General features: G+C 38.8%; 2 protein-coding genes across 2 annotated transcripts; one reads left to right on the top strand and one right to left on the bottom strand.

Moving 5' to 3' along the window:
- Nucleotides 1-359: 359 nt before the first annotated feature.
- LOC121196951 (protein yippee-like 5) lies at nucleotides 360-4,056 on the bottom strand. The gene is made up of 3 exons (XM_041060211.1): nucleotides 3,899-4,056; nucleotides 2,855-3,026; nucleotides 360-2,729 (listed from the first exon to the last, which is right to left on the bottom strand). The coding sequence occupies exons 2-3, from the start codon at nucleotides 2,993-2,995 to the stop codon at nucleotides 2,505-2,507; spliced, it is 366 nt and encodes a 121-aa protein (XP_040916145.1). The 5' UTR covers nucleotides 2,996-3,026; nucleotides 3,899-4,056; the 3' UTR covers nucleotides 360-2,504.
- Nucleotides 4,057-6,345: 2,289 nt separating this feature from the next.
- LOC121196952 (phospholipase B1, membrane-associated-like) lies at nucleotides 6,346-19,340 on the top strand. Its single transcript, XM_041060212.1, has 43 exons — nucleotides 6,346-6,449; nucleotides 7,081-7,136; nucleotides 7,237-7,300; nucleotides 7,461-7,524; nucleotides 7,678-7,712; nucleotides 8,431-8,497; nucleotides 8,582-8,630; nucleotides 9,352-9,417; nucleotides 9,512-9,577; nucleotides 9,658-9,713; nucleotides 9,845-9,917; nucleotides 10,016-10,123; nucleotides 10,274-10,327; nucleotides 10,707-10,775; nucleotides 11,035-11,121; nucleotides 11,218-11,278; nucleotides 11,362-11,420; nucleotides 11,594-11,667; nucleotides 11,790-11,833; nucleotides 12,411-12,519; nucleotides 12,635-12,686; nucleotides 12,798-12,878; nucleotides 13,268-13,333; nucleotides 13,458-13,558; nucleotides 13,653-13,734; nucleotides 13,966-14,070; nucleotides 14,161-14,256; nucleotides 14,366-14,437; nucleotides 14,556-14,633; nucleotides 14,721-14,781; nucleotides 14,869-14,927; nucleotides 15,262-15,329; nucleotides 15,408-15,451; nucleotides 15,593-15,692; nucleotides 15,786-15,837; nucleotides 16,009-16,089; nucleotides 16,989-17,054; nucleotides 17,145-17,239; nucleotides 17,510-17,591; nucleotides 17,686-17,790; nucleotides 17,938-18,033; nucleotides 18,162-18,236; nucleotides 18,375-19,340. Exons 1-43 carry the CDS (start codon nucleotides 6,386-6,388, stop codon nucleotides 18,693-18,695), a joined length of 3,363 nt encoding a protein of 1,120 aa, XP_040916146.1. The 5' UTR covers nucleotides 6,346-6,385; the 3' UTR covers nucleotides 18,696-19,340.
- Nucleotides 19,341-19,724: the final 384 nt, after the last annotated feature.

Genomic DNA, 19,724 nt, shown 5'->3' with positions numbered 1-19,724 from the left:
AAAACATCTTCAGAGATCATCCTGTTACCCGGTATTCCGCTGCCACCTAGAGGTCCAAAGCTTTGGTTTCACTGTTGACTCACACAGTCATTATCCTCACCTCGTCAAGATCCCTTTATGGATATCAACATGACAACATTCAAACACTAAATATGTAAATCTGATTTGCCTTGAGCCCCAGGCTTGAGCCACAGTTGCAAATCTGAACAGCTAATGTCTTGTTGCACTAAGTATTTTTTACAGAGAAAAAAAAATGGCAATAGACAATGATTCACTCCATGTGTTCTAACACCTGTTCTTGTGCTCTTGATTAAAAACATGTACTGAGCTACAAAACAAGAACGAGCACGAGAGAATAATTGAACCCAGCAAGACTATATCTTTATTTAGAAATCACATCAGAGAAAATCTTGCTATAACCATACAAGAAAACATTTTCTTCAAACCTCCAATCAGGAAAATATACAATAAGATAAATGTATCAATAGTCAATAAAATAATAATAATATAGAGTAAAGCAAATAAAAACAATTGGCCTATCAATAAAATGCTAAAAGTGAACAATAAATGATAACTTTATTCTGTCATGGCCCACTGACTGTACACTGCACTGACTCGGGGATATGGATGGTGTCAGTGTCCTGTATATAATTAACATTTTTTGTTGAAATGACAACTTGCACAGTCTTGCATGACCTTGTAAAGGCGAGCAAAAACATGAACAGTGTCACTTGCAAAGGCTGGACCATTCTGGTAACGCCTGCAGGCATTCACCCTCTGAAATGGCACAATGTTATACCAGGGCCATGATGCTGTGCTACAACCCAGTCCAAAAATAACCTCAAATGTCACGAAAACTCAGATATATATTTTTTTAACAATCTGACATTTTGAAATCTTTGCAGGGCAGTGACGATATAAAATAGAGGCTCTGGCCCAGTCAGAGACACAGGCTTGACTTTAAAGATATATTACTCCATTAAAGCTTGTTTGGCTTTGTGTTGTAAGGAACAAGTCATCTGATGACCAATTGCCCTAAGCCCAGGATTATAAAAAGAGAAAGGGTCACTGTTTCAAGACTAACTTGACCCTATAGGGTCAGCCTCAGCATTCATCTGTTCCATCAGAATGGATTTAAATGAATTCTGTTCAAAAATCAGGCTCAAGCTTGATGGACACACATTTTTGGTTTGTTGTTGTTTCCAACATTGTGCTGTGTTACAGAAAAAAAATTTGCTGAATCCCTGTTGTGTTGTGGTTCCAGTTTTTCCTTCAGAGGCTCTGTTAGTTTGTCCCCCCACTGTCCCCCAGCTTATTTCGAATGCTTGTATGACCCATCCTCTCATAATCCTGTTTTTAAGCCAGCAGGCAGCCAGAGAATGTCTCCATCACGCCACAGACACATCCCTCCTCCCGTCATACTGACGACACATGGCTGGAAGGTACATGCTCCTGATATATCACCAAAGTGACATGTTGCTCTTCACACGGCACGCGTACACAGGCACAGAATCCATGGTAACAGATGCTGACTGGTAGAGCTCAATAAAACTGTAGGATTAACTCTACGATTTTCTACTGTACATGAGCTCACTTTCACATTATGAACTGCAAGAATGGGAAAATTAAGCTAGTTTGTGTGCATTTCAAAAATGTCATGTCAATCAAAATAATTGCACATCATGTGAGCCAAATCTAAATAAAACGGCTATCATCATCAAACACAACAATGAATACTTAAATATGACATCAGTCTGTGCGGTCCTCACGGTATCATTTGGATGAGAACAGAGATTTGAAACACTATTACATTCATCACACTACCAGCTAATAAAAGGTAACTGATACAGAAATTACAACTATCATTGTCTTAAATGAGTTCAGGGCTCACCAGTGACAAATACAGTGAGAAGAACAACACAGAAGCACAAGCCCCACCAAAGAAATATGTAGAGTGACATGTCCACTGGTTTATTTAACAATGCTGTGTAGACTGGGCTGGTTGCTCTGCCCATGTCTGGATGATGAACACAGACAGCTATACCACCTCAAGCTATCTAAATAAACAAAACAACCAGGTGATGTTTTTTAATGTGACTGACCACATCTATTATCATGCATGTATTTAACTACCATACGAAAAACTGTGGAGCATGCCTTGTGCAGCGATGATGAAAATTCTGTGTGACCGTGCATGAATACTTAAACAACTCCTAACAGTGTCCCCAGCTGTTCTGGGGTGGGGTGTACCCAGGGAGTATTTTGGGAACGCCTATTCAGCAAGAATAGATCCAGCAAACCAATCTTCTAATCAGCATAGGTCTAAGGTCATAGGCCAGAGACAGGGAAGGGGAGTGGGTGGACTGGGGGGCGGTCAGCCAAAACTTCACTGACCACTAAGTCTGCAGGTGGAGGTATGCAGCACAGAGGCAAGGGGATAAACGAGAGGGAAAGGAGGGCACAGGAGCGAGCCTTCTCACATAAGTTAATCCAACTTTAGGGGATCATGAGTTGTCGGAGGGGACATGCTCTTCAAAGCCCTCACTCTCCCTAACCAGTGCCCTCTCCAGGATGACACGTCCCTCCTTGTACCGCTGACTGTCCTCAGTGGCAAACTCATAGATCCAACCCAGCTTGCTGTTGCAGTTCTTGCAGCTGACGTCTCTCACCATGTGCCTGCCGGTAAGCATCACTCTGTCCTGTACCTCGCTGTACTGCAGGTTCACCACCTGTAGGGATGAAACACAAGCATGCACAGGGTCTTTCAAGCAGATGAGCAATGAAATACTGAATTTATGTATCCGGTCTGACTTAGGAGTACACGATTCTCCTTGCTTCATGGCTTTCACTGTACCTTATTAAAGAGGAAAGCTCTGCCCGTGGCCCCTGTGAAACGAGTTGAGATAAGCTCAGACCTATTCGTCAGGATGGTGTCACAGTTGGCACAGGAGAAGAGGCGTGTTCCGCCAATGTGGTCCAAGAAGATGCGTCCCATTGTCAAATCTCTGGGAAAGACTGGACTAGGGCTGATGTAGGAGAAAACAAAATGGGACTTACTGCTTGAAAATGAACTAAAAACTAAACTTGAACATAAACAGCTATTAGGCAATGGACAACACAACACTCCAGAGCTGAGCAGCATGTCAGTATACACCGCAAGCCTTTGAATTTGTGAACTGTATGAGGATTTGCCAACCCATTTGCTTTTAATACTGCTCGATGTATGAGGTGATTGTGGGCAATGCTGTCAATCAATGGCGACATCATTGGATTATTATATGTGTGATGACTCTCAGTCATCAAGGCCAGGTCTAGAGATGCTAAGTCGAAGACGGCTGGGCCTAGTTTCAGTAACCACAATGAAATAAGGAACAAGTTATTTCGGTTTCTGTCTAGCTTTTTTCTGTTCTTGTTTCTGTTATGGCTATAACAGACACTTTAAAACTGTCAGTCTCAAAAAGAAAAAAAAACACATCGTGAGCTCACATCTGTGTTTACTAAATTGTATTTAGTGGTGTACTTGTGACCTCCCATTGTCACAGCAGCTCTGACTTCAACAAGTACTTTCTGTTCCTGCCTGCCCTGTCATGAGTAATGTGGACTGTAGATGGCAGCTTTGAATGGTGCTGAAAATAAAAGCCATTACGACGAATACTAAAATACCCTCTCTGAGAAACACGAGCACTTTTTACTAAGTGATACAACGGAAGACATTAGCTGCTTTTCATTGTGGTTTAGGGTATTTTTGGCTGAGTGGGGTCGCACTGACTTATCAAGCCAAAAGAAGCTAACGTTAGGTTAGCCGTTCAGCTAGCAGCGATAATGATAACAAGCTAGGGAACAAGAGAACAACAACAAAACGTATACTTCTGCTTAGCTCCGACTGAGGGCTTCCTACCGTTTGAGATTTGTTTCAGTGGCACAAAATGTCCCCGACAGCGGCGATGTCACCGATATCTGAGGTTTAGTTTAGACGCACATCTGTTGTTTGTGCCGTCGTCGTCGTGGCTTTGTTGTTCTTTTTCAGCTGTTCCTGTCTGCGCTCCGCTCCGAGCTAGTATCAACATCCGGTCATGATGGCGCGTCGGTGCTCCACCAGGTGTCAGCAGAGACGGGCAAAACCTCCACATGGAAGAAAATGGCTTATACTAGGCTTAAATTACACCAAAGAACCGTGAGTATCTTTGACTACAGTAACACCGTAATAATCCTGTATGGCTGCCGCAGTGAATACAGCATTAAACAGTCCTGTAACAGATGCATTTTTTGGGGGGGAGGGGGGGTACATGCTGTAATCTTCCCAATTCGTTAATTTTATTGTAAGTGATGGGCGACGAAATTCACAGTTCTCCTCTCATGCAAAGATTTATTCAAACGTTTATCTCCAGTTAAGAGCAGGCTTTGGTAGTATGGGTTAGTCAAATCAAGTGGATATCTTCTAAAGTTACAGTCTTCTTAGTACAAAATTCCCTCTTTGTGTTTCCCCAGACAGTGTTGGAGCTGCAGTGGAAGGATAGGAAGGGGGAAAAAAGGTAATTTTACACTAAAAAGAGTCTAAATTTACATACTGATTTACTGATATACTGATTTATCTACACACATGACCAAAGAGTGTGGCCATGTGAACTCAGGTGCACTTGAATGCCTAAGAATGAAAACCCAGCAGCAAAATGAACCAGTTACAGAGGCAGGAGGACAATACTCATCATGAAAGACCCCCTCACCAAACCCATACTACACACCAGTAGCCTCCTGAAGTTTTTTTCAGCAATCATATTAAATAATTATGTGTTTATCATGAAGAAATGCATATTCAAGTGCAGAACCTTCAAGCTCCTAGGAAAAAACAACAACATATCAAAACTTTATAAACCATAAAAAAAACCCATAAACAAAATCTGATAATGTCACAAAATCAAGATAACTTGTTGTTTTACTCTCTCTTGATTCCAAGGGTCAGGCTATCTGCAAAGCCAATCTAAGGTTAAAGTCATAAAGTATTTAGCAATCTAATCAGATCTCATCTCATCTCTAAAACTAAAGCTATCCAGTTTTACTAAATTGCAGGTTGTTACCATATTCTTATGTAACCCCGAAGAAACATATCAAACACCAGCACTTACATTTATCATCAGATGTTAGGTTGAATGTGTGTTAAGTAAAGCACTCGCAGAGCTCTAAATTAGAGAGCAGCATATAAACATGATTTAAATGAAACTGTATGACTACTCATATAGTTCTAGTCAATAGTTGTGTCAATATAATTATTACTGTACTGTAACATGAAAAACCCACTCTAAAAGCTGGCAGACTTAGATTATAAACCCTGATTAAGAGGCAGAATATTTATGGTTGTTTGAGCTTTTACACCCAAATGAGTTTTATTACGAACCAGAAATGTATTCATATCCCTGGAAAAGCACTCTGGTTACTATCACTGTGTCCATAAACTCTGTTGTACTGGTTGAAATAATGGAGCAGCTTCAAAATGTGTCTCTTGATTATGTCAAATCTCTCAGTTTTATACCTTTTAGTTAAATACTTAAGTGATAAATCACTGAGATAACAGTATTTTTTTTATTTTAATTTACAGTATTTTACAATAAAATTATACAGTTGATGCTCTAATAACAGAAAATCTAGAACTAATGTCCCATTTAATATGATTGTTAAGGTTTCTATTCAATCAATGTCTGTACTAATCTGCTGATTATTGATATACTGTGACATTTGATCACTTTTTTAATCTTGGACATTGGAAAGTGTTACTATCTGATTCAATACTGTAAAACAACATAATCCACAATATGATACTCATGTGAATTGTGAAGGATTGTCTCACCCATTAAATGTGTGATGTCTGGATTTATTGACAATTCGTAAAGTGTCACGGTCATAGCCATAAATGTGACTTAACATTTCACTGACCTTCCTTAATGTGTCTGTTTGGTCTGTTGCAAAACACAAGTATATTCTTTAGATTTACAGGATAGATTGCAGGATGACACAGCTACACAATGACAAACAAATGCACAGATATGGAGACGGAGGTATGACTAGTAATTTGGTTGATTGTTATCCAGATAAACTGATAAAAGGAAGATATGACTGAGAATAAAAGAGACTGGTTGAAAAAAAATAGGAATTATCATTTTTCTTCTCACATGAAGAGTGGTTTTCCTCTTCTTTCCCCCCTTCTTTTCCTTTTAAAACTTTGCCCTCCTGGGAACTCTTTTCCTTCTTCCCCCTCTTTACAGGTACAGTGTACTTTTACAGTCAGTGAGAGCTTACAGTCATTCTTTCTCTGAGGCTGAGGGGGAAAAAAAGAGGAGGGCATTACACAAACCCCTCTCAGTGTGGAAGGAACTCAGTATCTCACCTCATCATGACTACTAGATCTGCGCTCCTGATTCTGGCAGCCCTTGTTGGATCCTGCACTCAGTTTACAGGTAAAGTGCAGGCCACAATAATACATTCACAAATAGTTTGACAAATTGAATGCACAGAATTACTTGTTGAAGCCAGTCTGCTTCTTAGTAGGTTTGTCGGGGTCATGTTCACACTGCTCTTTAATGCATGTACCAAATTTAGCACTTATGAGCCTTTTACCAAATTGATGATGAGAATAGTTTATCTGGTTTAGCTTATCTAGCTGTTGCTTATGCATTTTAGAGTTTGAGCTTTCTCAAGCATGATATGATGTAAAGGTAACATTTTACTTTAAAGCCCTCAAGTTAGCATTTATCAGCAGTGTACTAATAGATACATACTATGTAGCTGTAAGTAGCTGTTCAATAGACCGTAGTTTTTTTAAAATTGTATCTTCTCTTTAGAAGATATACTGTATATTATTACAACTGTGTTTCACTATATCATCATTTATCATTAGTTTACAAACCAGTACAATGGGTTTGGGAAGTGGAAGTCTTTTTACTGTTTTTACCTGTATTCTCTGTAAGTTTTTACACTTAAAAAAACCCCAAAACAACAAAAGAAATGCTTTACTTTTCAACAAAATGTCCCTTCTATGAGTTCATTTGGATGCTGAGTTGTTTTGTTTGTTTCCTATGTCACATTCAGACACTGCCAACACTGATGTAAGAGAAAATGAACTGTCAGCAGAAAATTCAGAGAAGGTACTGAACTGTCAGTTATTAAATGTCATCAGTCATTTGCTCTATTTGCTCTGTTCACACTGTGACAATGGAAGTCTGATGAACTGTATTCTTGCCACAGACAGAAAGTTACATGCCAATACTTTGCTCACCAGTACCCGGCCGCTTGTCTCCATCCTCCTCAGGTAGGTATTTTCTGTTACTGATCTGTCCCAGTCTGAGTGATCACTCACAAAGATCAGGCCTCTTATTTACGGGACTTCTATCCAAATCATTTAATATATCGTTCAGTGTTGTATCATAACATAGTTGACCATTTAAGTCATTTGTTTTTCTTACCATCAGTTGATGCTCTCAGACCTGCTGATATCTCAGCTGTTTACACCTTGGGAATTCCTCTCTCAGACAGGTAAGAGCTGAGAATGAAATGCTCACATATAGTTCAGTAATATTTAAATAAACAATAAAGTATGCAGCATTTTCCAGAACTGCTTTAAATCTGGAGCTTTAAAAATTTACCACCTGTGCTTGTATCTAACAACATGCATGTCTTCATCATTAGGGATGAAGCATCCAGAGTGGTCAGTGGGCTAGCTGGTAAGTCTATAAATTTTCACCCACTTTAGTTTCTCACCACTCAGTATTTCTGTGATCAACTGGAAAGTCAAAAATGCATAATCAGTCTAAATTGGCAAGATGAATAAATTAAGTCTTCTATTTTTTTCCCCACTTACGCGCTGACTATTTGCAATCACAAGGTACTTGAGGGATCCTGATTTTCCTTCTGGCTATGATAATCTTGCATTGTTTCTAAATGGAAGATAATAATTTTGAATACATTTTTATCTTCAGTTGAAAAAGTCCCATACTGTTTAAGCTGAAAACAGCAATAATCAGCATTTTGCTAAATTATTTAGTTTCTTAATTTTGTTCTCAGGCCTAGTCCTCATCATTGATTTTGTTTTAGTTAACCACAATAATCCTGCTCTGTCACTTATTAACTTTCAGTGGATTTAAGGTAGAAGTCAAGACCATGTTGCAGGAAATGCCAGATACAGAGCACACTTTGATGAATATGTTCTGAGAACAATAATCTTATATTTTAGTCGAGTTTATCTCTAAGGATAAGACAGCAGGCCATAAACACAGGTTGTTGACCCTCATTTCAAATGAAATTAAGCAAACCCATTTTCTTTTTTTCACAACAGCAATTATCAAATAATGTGTACACAATCCACTCTCTGATTGTGCTGTAAGTAATTAAACATACTGAAGATTTTCAGTCTTTACAATTGTATCTGTGTGTCTTTAACAGAGTTGCTGTCCATGTTTAACCCTGAAATGATAACTCAACACGTGGATCAGACCTCACTGCAGCCCAGGTAAAACACACGTACATGTGACACACACATGTACAGTCACACACATAAATGCTATTTAATGAGATTGCTGCACTTGTGTTGCAGGAGTTTGTCGGAGGAAGCTGAGGAACTGTCTTTGTCCCTGTCGCATCAGGTGCAAATTAACCCTCTCATCACAATGTTTTATGAATTTTAAATGTTTCATTATACGAGTGAGTTCAACAATATAAATATGAAGAATAAAAAGCTAAGACTAAAATAGTTATTATGATACTTTTAACTGGAAGCAGATTAATTAAAATAGTTTAAGGACTCACATGAGCTAGCCGAGGATAACACGGTTAATATTTGGAAGGGCAAGCAACTCCAACAATAGAACATGTTTTTCCTCCATTTGAGATACTTCCCGCCCCACATAACCCCTGTAAAACATCAACTTGTGAATTTTACATTTCAGTTTTTGAATAAATTAAACAAGTGATGGGACATGTTAATTACTGAGCTTTTCAGATTCTGGTAGGCAGATCTTTTCAGCTAAGGCTAGCTGTTTGCCCCTTCTTCAGTATGCTAAGCTAACCGTCTCCTGGCTGTAGCTTCACATGAGACTGGTTGTAGTCTTCTATTCCAACTCTCAGCAAGAACCCAAATAAGTGAATTTCCATTATCACCTGTAAACAAATTTCATTTCATGGCAGAGACAAAATAACAGTAATCTAGTGATTGTTATGTTGTAAATTCTCTTGCAGTTTGACAAAATAATCTTAACTCTCTAACTTTCTAGCTTTTCCTGAGCTTTTACCCACGGCTCACAGATAGAGGATGCTCACTTTTGCTCTTTCAAAAAAAGATTGTATATCATTCATATGTTGCTATAGGTCTCAGACTGGAAGTTTGTGCTGCTGTTTGTCCCGGCAGATTCCATGTGTGCCTGTTCACCACATGTAAGATTCTTTGCTTCATACAAAGTCATGGTTTTACAAATGTTAGGTTTTGTAAAAGATGATGAGAGTGTGTAACTGCTTCTTTGTGTTTCAGGTTGATGCAGATGTTAAAGCTGTTGTGCAGGATGTGGAAGCTGCTCTGCGGATATTGCAAAACAGGGTATGGTACTTTCTGTTGACTAGAATTTTGCCATGAACAAACGAAAAAAAAAATCTAATATGCTTTGTGTATGTTTACAGTTGCGTCACACTTTAATTCATGTGACAGTATGGAGCACATACCATCAGCAGGATAAGTGAGTGTTTTAAATTTAAAAAAGCTGAATGAAACCTTGCAGTCTGCATAGACATATGTAGTCTGTGGTGTTATGATCTTGCTCATTGTAAAAGGCACATTACAGTGATGTGCTTCTCTTTTATTTTGAAGCAGGTGTGAGTGTATGAGAGATGAAAGCATAAACCAACGCCTACGTAAAGCAACTCTTCTAAAAACGCTGCAGGTAAATGGAAAAAATGGTTACTGTTTGCATTAGGCTCATGTTCATCTGAACCATATTTGGCTGCTTACTTGACAATTATCCATTTGTCTTGTTCTCAGGATTCTCTTAGTCATGTCTTGAAAAATTCAAGGTGGCACAGCGAAAGTGCAGACTTCGCTGCCGTGCTACAGTCTGTCCCAGTTATCCTTGAACCCAACTCCAATTCTGTAAGTAAAGAAAAGCTATTTCCAGGGGCCGGTTATAATCAACAATAACTGACAACTGAAAGATATACAGCCTTCCTTCCTGTAACAGTGCATGAAAGACCCTTGAAAGGGTTAATGTGTAACTACTATATATCCTGTGTTTCTTTGTAGGCTAACCCATGGTCTGAAATAAACCAACTTGCTCTACAGCTATGGACAAACATGGTATGTTCTTATAAATCAAAGTCATGAATGGCAGATTAAATGTACAGTGTATGTATACTTGTCTGACAACCTGAAAACCTTCATCATGGATCTGTATTCTGTTACTGATACTGAAAGTGACCTCAAAACAAAAGTAAGATGGAACAGTGATTACAGTGAACATTTGTTGCTCTGACAAGAGATGAGATAAGAGATGTAAAGATTAACTTGATGGGATTATCTACATGATGACTTTCTCCAGCATTGTTCACTCAGCATGTATATATGAACGCAAGGGTTGTGAAATCAGTGCTGTTAGAGGCTGTGTGGTTATTGACTGCACAGAATGGCCTCCGCCTGAACCTCCGATCATAACCAATCATCAATTTTCCTCCTCCAGCTTCAGCCACCGACAGGTCAGACAGAGGTCATGGACAACGGTGTCGTCACTATTCCTTGCCCTACCCAGGTGAGGTGTGCCATCACATAACACCATCTATTCAAAGTCACCCCTTAATGAGGTAATACAGCGTGTTGTGTTCTAGCCTTGATGTAAACATGTCACAAAGACAGTTCACAAAATGTTTTCACCAAAGGTTTTGCGTCATCATTCAGCATTCAATCCCAGACTCTCCAAATCACAAAGCAGACTTTGGATATGAGATTTAAATCTGATACTGATACTATGGTTAATCCTGTGACTCACTTCTTTTCCACTCTCATCTCAGGAACGACCTTTCCTACGGACACAGAGAAATTCACCCACTGACAGAGAAAAGACAGTTTACAGCAAAGCCTCCACCCTAATAGATCCTGTAAGTCTTTCACCTCGGCTTCAGAACTACAGTAGCATAGCAGCGCATACAGTAAGTAGTAGCAGTGACTTACAGAACAATACTGTCTGTTTTCAGGTTATGGGCACTGATGTACCTTGCACAGACCGTAGCCCTTCTCCCACTACACCAGCTTCAGGTAAAAAAAAAAATGTTTTTGCTCTTATTCTGTTTTCTCCTAATATATTTGTTGTAATTAACTTTATTCTCTTTCCTGTGTAGTTCATGAACTCAGACCTGGAGATATCAAGGTGGTGGCAGCAGTGGGCGATTCCCTAACAGTGAGCGTTAAAAAAAGTTTTACATTAAAAAATTGTAATACAATTCTGACTTTTATAGAGAAGTAATTTGTGAATGTTTACACACTGTGGCTTGCAGTACACGCTTCTGGTTGAACAAATATCTCTTCTGGGTCTACATAGTCTCAGTATCTCACATCTGATGTTTTCTGCAGGCAGCCAATGGTGTGGGTGCACAGACAGACAACCTTCTGTTAGTGATTAGAGAGTACAGAGGACTGTCATGGAGGTAAGATAAGCTAAAGTACACCTTGTTCAAATTTTGATAGTGTGGGAAATTACTTCAACAATGAATCTGATGACTTTGTGAGCTGCATTTAAAAACTAACAAGCTGCTTCTGCAATTTTCAGCATTGGTGGTGATGAAAACATTACAACTGTAACCACACTGCCAAGTATGTTTGACTTTTATCTCATTGTTTTATCAAATGAAATTACAACAAAAACAAAAAAGCTTACTTTAGATTTATTTCATACACATTGAGATGTCATGTGCCAACTGTGGCATTTTGCTTGAAAACATGTATTATCAACATATATTACAGAATCTTATCACCATCATTAAAGACCTCACTATCCAGCAGACCTGCTTTTTATGCCAGATAACAATCCGAATAAACTGAGTAGGATGTGAGATAAAATTCACAGATTAATCATAAGTTGTAAATTGCTTGCCTCACAAAAAAATATAAGTTATTATTATTATTATAAATCTGCTTATTTGGAAAGAAAATATATACATAAAATCTCAACTCAAGACTTCACTCACAATTTTCACAGCTGTCAACCAAAATGAAGGAAGTAACTGTACTTTGAGTTGAGGTTCTTTCAGCATCTGCTGATCTATTGACAGTTTGTGAGAAATTAAAATAATTAATTTACATGACCGTATCTTTTACAAAACACACAATGTACACAATCCTGTTCAATCAATCAGTTTATTCTCTAATTCTCTGTGATTGTGGTTTGCAGACATCCTGAGGGAGTTTAACCCCTTCCTGACCGGCTTCTCAGAGGGAATAGCTAATGAGAACAATCCTAAGGCCTTTCTCAATCAGGCTGTGGCAGGAGCAAAGAGTGGGTCAGTCATGTCCTCTTGAATCCTAACAAATAAAATATTTGCAGAACTTATAGGACACCAGAACAAAGGATATGTACTTTTCAAAACTACAAAACTTTTCTCCTTGTGTTTTCAGTGATATGGTGCAACAGGTGCGCATCCTAGTGGACAAAATGAAAAATGATTTGGTAAGGCAGTGGTAACCAGTGGCAGAGGCACATAGAGATATGCTCAGGTGTAACCTTTTTTTATGTTCATAATTACAAAATTAACAGAACATTTACCTCTCTTATTTATAGCGCATTGATTTCCACAATGACTGGAAAGTGATCACCATGTTTGTTGGAGGCAATGACATATGTGACTTCTGCACAGACAGTGTGAGTACTCTTATATTTGGTCTAGTTTTATGCAATACTTGTGCTTTCTTTCATATGATTATTTAGCTGTTTTACATTATTACAGAGGAGGAATATATAGATTTAAGATTCGCTGACATTTCAAATAATAATGTTATATAACATATTAATCATCCAAAACATTATAAGCATTTTTTTTGGCTTAAAACAACAGCTTTTATCATTATTTGTTAATCTGCATATTATTTTCCCAGTTTATCATTTAAATGTTTTGTCAAAACAATGTAAGAAAATAGAGACAAATGACAAATGAACATTTGAGAAGCTGGACTGAGCAATTGTTTGGTATTTCTGCTTGGAAAGGTTCCATCTCATGCTTTGGGTCTAAGTCAGAAGCATTTTCTCCACAGATTTTTTTCTCGCCCAGGAATGTGGTCAGTCGTATCCGCGAAGCTCTGGATATACTCCACAATGAAGTATGTTCTTCATCCTCTTGCACTTTTTGAACACAAACATGCAACTTCACTGTATGTTAGCAATTTCAAAAGTCAGAATCCAAAATACAAACAGCTTATGACCTTTATGTTTTGCATCACCCAGGTGCCTCGTGCCATCGTCAATCTGGTAGAGCTGTTAAACATTATACCACTTCGTGATCTGCACAAAGATAAGACTCTGGGCTGTCCCACCTGGTTTGTAAGGTTGGTGATGTTTGGTTGTGTAAGACACAAACAGTTTGATGAAAAAAAAAACTGATCAAGTCATGATTTAACAGTTTTGATGTTTTTGTTTCAGTTTAATTTGCCCCTGCATACTGAAGCCTAAAGAAGGATCCTCTGAACTCCAGAAGGCCATTGACTTCAACAGAGCTTATCAGGTACAAAACAAAGAAATGTTTAAATTAAGACATATTTCTGTGGCTGCAACAAACCCTCTGGAGTCTGTTAATTTGTCAGTGAATACACATTTTATTTAGAGTAACATAACATCATTTATATTTATCATGTTGGGATGAACTGAGAAAACCATCAAAGTGCTTTCATGAAAAGTCAAATACCTGTTATGCTTCTTTTTTGGTCTTTATCTTTTGGCTGTTTTGTCTCTCCAGCGTGCTATGAGAGAGCTAATTGACTCTGGGCGGTACGACACACATGACAACTTCACCGTGGTGCTGCAGCCCTTCTTCAGAGAGGTTTTCCTTCCCATGTCAGAGGTAAGACACTTGAAACATTAAATATTCCTGATTGAGTTTTCATATATTTTCTAAAATGTCCTCCCTCCCCTCCCTTTTCTTTTTTAAAAGGATGGCCGGCCTGATCGCTCTTTCTTTTCACCTGACTGTTTTCATCTCAGCCAGAAAGCTCATACTCTCATGGCACGTGCTCTTTGGAACAACATGGTAGGATTTACTTTATTAGAAGACTTTTCCTATGTTTGTATTTTGGCACTTGTGTTTTTTTCCTCTCATGATGATTCAAAATGAATCACTAACTTCTATAATTTCTTAGTTAGAGCCAGTGGGAAACAAAACTTTCACACAGGACTTTACAGCAGGCATTGATTTGAAGTGCCCCTCTGAGGTAAGTTTTCAATGAGCAACATTCACAGAGTCCAACAATCTCTCAAAAACTAGACATTATTTGTCATGTTTATCAGTTTGGTGTTTTCATACTTTTATTTTGGTAATTTTTTTATTAGACCAACCCATTCCTCAGAACTACTGTCAACAGCAACTACACCTTCCCAGGCCCTCCACCCACTCCTGCTCCTGTCCCAGTAGGTCACAGCCATAGAATTTAAGCATGATGCCAAGAAATAAGTTATTACTATGAACGCCTAAAATATGTCTCTGTCATTCTTTAGAACTGGGGAAGTGACTTCTCCTGTGTTAATACAGCTCCATCTGACTCTGTGCCCACTTCAGGTAAGCATTGGTGGTGTTACTCTGGTATTACCTAAAGTGAAATAGAAGGGTTAGATGTAGAATATGCTCATGTTGAGGTTTTGTTAGCTCACAGGTTACGGCCAGCAGACATCAAGGTGGTGGCTGCTCTGGGAGACTCTATAACAGTGAGTTTGTACACAGAAATTTGTATTTTTTGGATATAAAATCCAAAATAAAGGATAAAGCAACGGAAGTAACATGTAATTCATTTTTTAGCTGGTACTGTTGTTACATCTTTTTATGTTGTGTGCATCATTTCTATCCATTCTCCATTTCTGCAAAACCGAGCTTGTCATATTTTTTATGTTTATTTTCTCTGCTAGAACCAGGATCTGCTGGTGGATCGAGTTAACGTATAAGCGGAGAGAACATTATCAATTCAATGAGTCAGAGACTGAAACAGAGAAAAATTGTGTCTGAAAATGACAAAATAATTTAACCATCTTTTTCTGCATGTAGACTGGGTTTGGTGCTAAGGCAAAGAATCTGCTGCAGCTAAGAACCGAGTACAGAGGAGTGTCGTGGAGGTGAGAGATGGCACACAAACATTATACAAAACAATGCTTTGTGAACATTTCATTCATTGTTTGTTTTTTATTAAAAAGCGTCGGAGGAGACAAAACTCTTGATACTGTCACAACATTACCCAGTAAGTCACAAGCTTATTCTCTTTCCACTGTGCCTTTTATGAAACGCAATGCATAATAGCACCACTAGATGACAGAGTTGGACTGTAAGAAAGTTTGTATGCCCTCTTTTGTGCAGTAATATTCCTTCTTTTTTGCATCAGATATTCTCAAGAAGTTCAATCCTAAAATCAAAGGAGTGTCAAGGGGACAAGGGAAATGGCAGACTGGCTACAACATGGCTGTATCTGGGGCTAAAGTAGGGTGAGTTCTAACGTTTCTTTGATCTGTTATCAGGTGCAAATTGTTCACTTTCAAATACTTTGTGCACTCATGAATATCTCTAATTTCAAACAGAGGAATCCCAGGGCAGGTCCAAAGTCTGATAGATACAATGAAAAATGACTCTGTGAGTTTAAGATATTATATTAACAAATTCTAATCCATGTACCAATGTGATGTCATGACCACAAATTAAGTTAAAGTAAGGTGGAAATAAGTAAATAAGAAAATGTAATCTTTGTTCCATCCCTTTGTCCCTGTCTCTCTGATTCTTTCTCCATCCATTTAATGGAAATAGTCAGTGGATTTCCACAATGACTGGAAGCTGGTGACCCTCTTCATTGGAGGCAATGACCTGTGTCAGTACTGCAACGACCGGGTGAGCTTCTTTAAGAAGTCATCACAGGAAATACTGGATGATCCAATGGATGAAGGACATTTTCAAAGCACTTCCTTTTGTAAATCTCCTACCATAGCACAGTGGTTAAATATCCTGTAGTGTTGTGCAATGCCCTGTGTAGAGCTGTCTCATGATATCACTCTCCAAATGGGACTAAGCACTGGAGCAGAATAACCAAGCTTTGTGAGCAGCCCTCCCCTAATTGTTTTATTGTGTCAGAGTGAGATGAGAGCAGACATGGTTTCTTTTCAATGAGCACATTCTGTCACTTTACCCCTCCAACACAGAACACCACCCCACTCCCTCCTCTATCTCAGCCTCTGTCTGCATTAAACAAGCACACGGGGCATAGTGATGGGCCTTGTTCTCTAAGAGGCATAAACAACACAGAAGTCAACCCAGACTCTCTTCATCCTGTCTCTGTCTCTCTCCCTCTGTCTCACTCTCTCTTTCTCCTTTCGCATTTTACTTCCATTTCCGTGGTCTTTTTTTTTTGTTGTTTTTTTTTTTGTTCTCTCTCTCCATTACGCTCCTCGCGCTCCACTGACAGGGTAGTTTCTCTTTTAATGTTTGTTCTTTGAAGCAGAATATCAAAGCAGAGTATCAATTTAAGATGAGCTCTGAGACTGTGATAGTAGTTGTTGCGTGTACGCTCATACATGCTGCAAGACATCGACTCTTTTGGTTGATATGTGCTTTTTAGATACAAACACGGCTAGTTCCCCTCAAAAGTGGCTTAATTATCCTGCGTCTCACTGGCCAAAACAGAGAACAATTGCTACTGAAAAAGAAAATAAAGGAATGAGTGGGCTTACGTGTACGCGTGTTGACTATGAATTAATAAATAGCCTTGTACATTGTGTGTCTCAATACTACAGGCGTCTTTTTCACCTCAGAACTACAGCCATCATATGATGACAAGCTTGGACATTTTGTATAAAGAGGTAAAGAAATGTGATCAACTGAGTTCACTTTTCATTGATGCCTGAATGGATCATTTCTGAAAAGTCACGTTTTCTTTATTTTGGCTGTAGCTTCCCAGGACGATAGTCAATGTCTTGGAAATCCTGGAAATCGAAGGCCTTCGCAGGATCAAAAGGAACAGTCTTGGGTGCAGTGTGTTACAAAAGTAAGCTCATCGATCCACTCATGCCAAATCAATTCAGTGTGAACCACTGACTCCAAGGCAGAGTGGACTCATCAGTCTTAATATTGATCTTATACCTTGTCAATCCAGGAAAGAATATGTAATAATTTGGCATTTAGTAAAGGACTTGCTCATCCACAAATTTTGTACTATGCAGTAGATTGCATTATGCAGCAAGCTGTGATGATTCTACATTTTTAAAAGCATTTGATTTTCCAAAATCAGCTGCTCATTTTCACCTTTTGTCCTCAGGTATGTCTGCCCGTGCTTCCTGTTACCAGGAGAGGATTCCCCTGAGCTGGCTGAAGTTAAACGGATCAATCGTGAATTACAGGTGAGACCAAAGTTTGTTCTTGCTAACAAGTGTTGATGACACAGGATCGTTACATTAGCTGTAATAACATCAGCATTTGTGACCTTTCTTTCAGATTGAGACAGAAAAACTGGTCTATGGAGGTCGCTATGATGGCAGAGAGGACTTTGCTGTGGTCGTGCAGCCCTTTTTTCAGAACTCTGTTATCCCTTTGAATGCTGTAAGTTATTCGTCAAGCCTACTCTCCTCATATAGTGAAGAAACGTACTGTAGTGTAGGTTTAGGTTAGGCATTAGTAGCAAGTCTTTCCCTGCTTTCAGAACACATAATTCCTACAAACACTGATGTTGTATTATTTCTTCTCCAGGACGGCAGACCTGATGCTACCTACTTCTCTGAGGACTGTTTCCACTTCAGTGAACGGGGGCATGCTGACATGGCTGTAGCTCTGTGGAATAACATGGTGAGTCTTGGCTAGGTAGATAGTGAAAGGCTAACTGAATTTGACAGAGGAAGGGTTTCGGATAAAGTCTGTCTAAATGACGACATCTCACTGCTGTTTGGAAAGATGTATTTCTGTTTTATCTCTAGTTGGAGCCAGTGGGTCAGAAACAGACATACAACAATTTCACAAATGCCAGAAATAGCATCAAATGTCCCACTGAGGTAAGAAATCTGCCACACAAGCACCTCTCACATGCTTCTGCTGACCCAGTTGTCATTTGTCTGTACAATTTGTGCATAATGACAGTCCATGAAAGTGGATTTGACTTAGTTTATGACCTTCTTAATTATCTGTTCTAGGAGCATCCGTACATCTTCACCAAAGTGAACAGCTTGCCCAGTTCGACCACCACTACAGCCCCCAAAACCGACAGTTCGACCACCACTACAGCCCCCAAAACCGACAGCACGGCACTACCTCAGAGCTCCACAACGTACAGCACAGCCCTGCCTCTTACCTCTTATTGCTCAGACAATGTGCCAGTATGGCTTGCTGCTGTACTGGCGAGTATTGGTCTGCTGATTGGTTGGTCTGTCACCTGGCTCCTCCTCTCCTGCAGAGCCAGGAGAAGCAAGACGAGGATGATGGCTGCAGTGGAGATGAAAGGCACTATGTTTTAAAGTGCCACTTACTGTATTTTTGTGCTGAACTATCAAAGGAAAAACTCAAAGCATCATTTAAAGGGACTGTAGAGAACACATTGTTTGTGGTGATAAGGCAGTTTTTGATAATATGACATGATAGGATAGCCCTGTCTGCTACGCCTGGAGAAGCTAATTATTGTCCTTGAACCACAAATCATATTACTGAATGCAGAAGCGGCAAGGGTACACCAATTTCAAAAGGTTGAAAAAATTGTTGTAAGATTTAATACTCATAAGGCATAATAAGGCATAATTAAATGTTGTAGCTGGACTAACAACTGACTTGGTGAAACAATACAATCACACAGCCGCTATAAATCAAACAGAGGAGGTTTCATGTGCAAAAAAAAGACTGACATTACTGACTGCACATTAACTTATTTCTGCTGTTGTATTTTTAATTTTGTTAAAATGAAAATGTATCTGAAATAAGTACTGTCACACTTTAACCAGAGCTTTCACGTAAATGTTGTCTGCACAATACTTGCCTTAAAAAATTTTTATGTTCTTGAAGTAAATGTACTCAGTTAATCTTTCTGGATGTGATAACAGTACACTTATAGAGTGTAGATATAAATTACCTTTTTGCCATTATGGATTCTTGCAAATAATGTTTATTTTTGCTTTTTTTGATTGTAATTTTGGTTCTTTTGGCTATTTGGAATAAATTAATTAATTATTTCTGTGACTCCTCACATGACATCCAAACAATCAGACAGCAACCAGTCCTGGGCTGATGAAGTAGCCTGCATGTCCAGGAAATCATCACCATTACAACTTAATGGTATTTATTTTAGATACACATGAAATACAGAATGTCACCATATCATAAATGACACAAACCACTCATGCACAAGTTACTCTGCTAGAAGCACACCACACATCAGCCTACATTTATTAGCTTTATCAGCAATACAGCCTACTGATAAAACATGGAAGGGGTTATTTTATGACTTCTTTCCAGTGATGAAAGTCACCGACTGCTTCTGTTATTTATGTCACAAA

Source organism: Toxotes jaculatrix, chromosome 17 (genome assembly GCF_017976425.1).
Source record: "Toxotes jaculatrix isolate fToxJac2 chromosome 17, fToxJac2.pri, whole genome shotgun sequence".
NCBI classification, from domain to species: Eukaryota; Metazoa; Chordata; class Actinopteri; family Toxotidae; genus Toxotes; species Toxotes jaculatrix.
The sequence above is the reverse complement of the archived record's forward strand: the minus strand, read 5'-3'. Positions and strand labels throughout refer to the sequence as shown.

What these genes read in the sequence shown, in the direction of transcription:
- LOC121196951 (XM_041060211.1), bottom strand. Translation starts at nt 2,995, where the DNA reads ATGGGACGCATCTTCTTGGACCACATTGGCGGAACACGCCTCTTCTCC. An exon ending in GAGCTTTCCTCTTTAATAAG is followed by an intron (nt 2,730 to 2,854) that starts GTACAGTGAAAG and finishes TCATCCCTACAG; the next exon opens with GTGGTGAACCTGCAGTACAG.
- LOC121196952 (XM_041060212.1), top strand. Translation starts at nt 6,386, where the DNA reads ATGACTACTAGATCTGCGCTCCTGATTCTGGCAGCCCTTGTTGGATCC. An exon ending in CTCTTCTAAAAACGCTGCAG is followed by an intron (nt 9,918 to 10,015) that starts GTAAATGGAAAA and finishes TCTTGTTCTCAG; the next exon opens with GATTCTCTTAGTCATGTCTT. An exon ending in TAGCTCTGTGGAATAACATG is followed by an intron (nt 18,034 to 18,161) that starts GTGAGTCTTGGC and finishes TTTTATCTCTAG; the next exon opens with TTGGAGCCAGTGGGTCAGAA.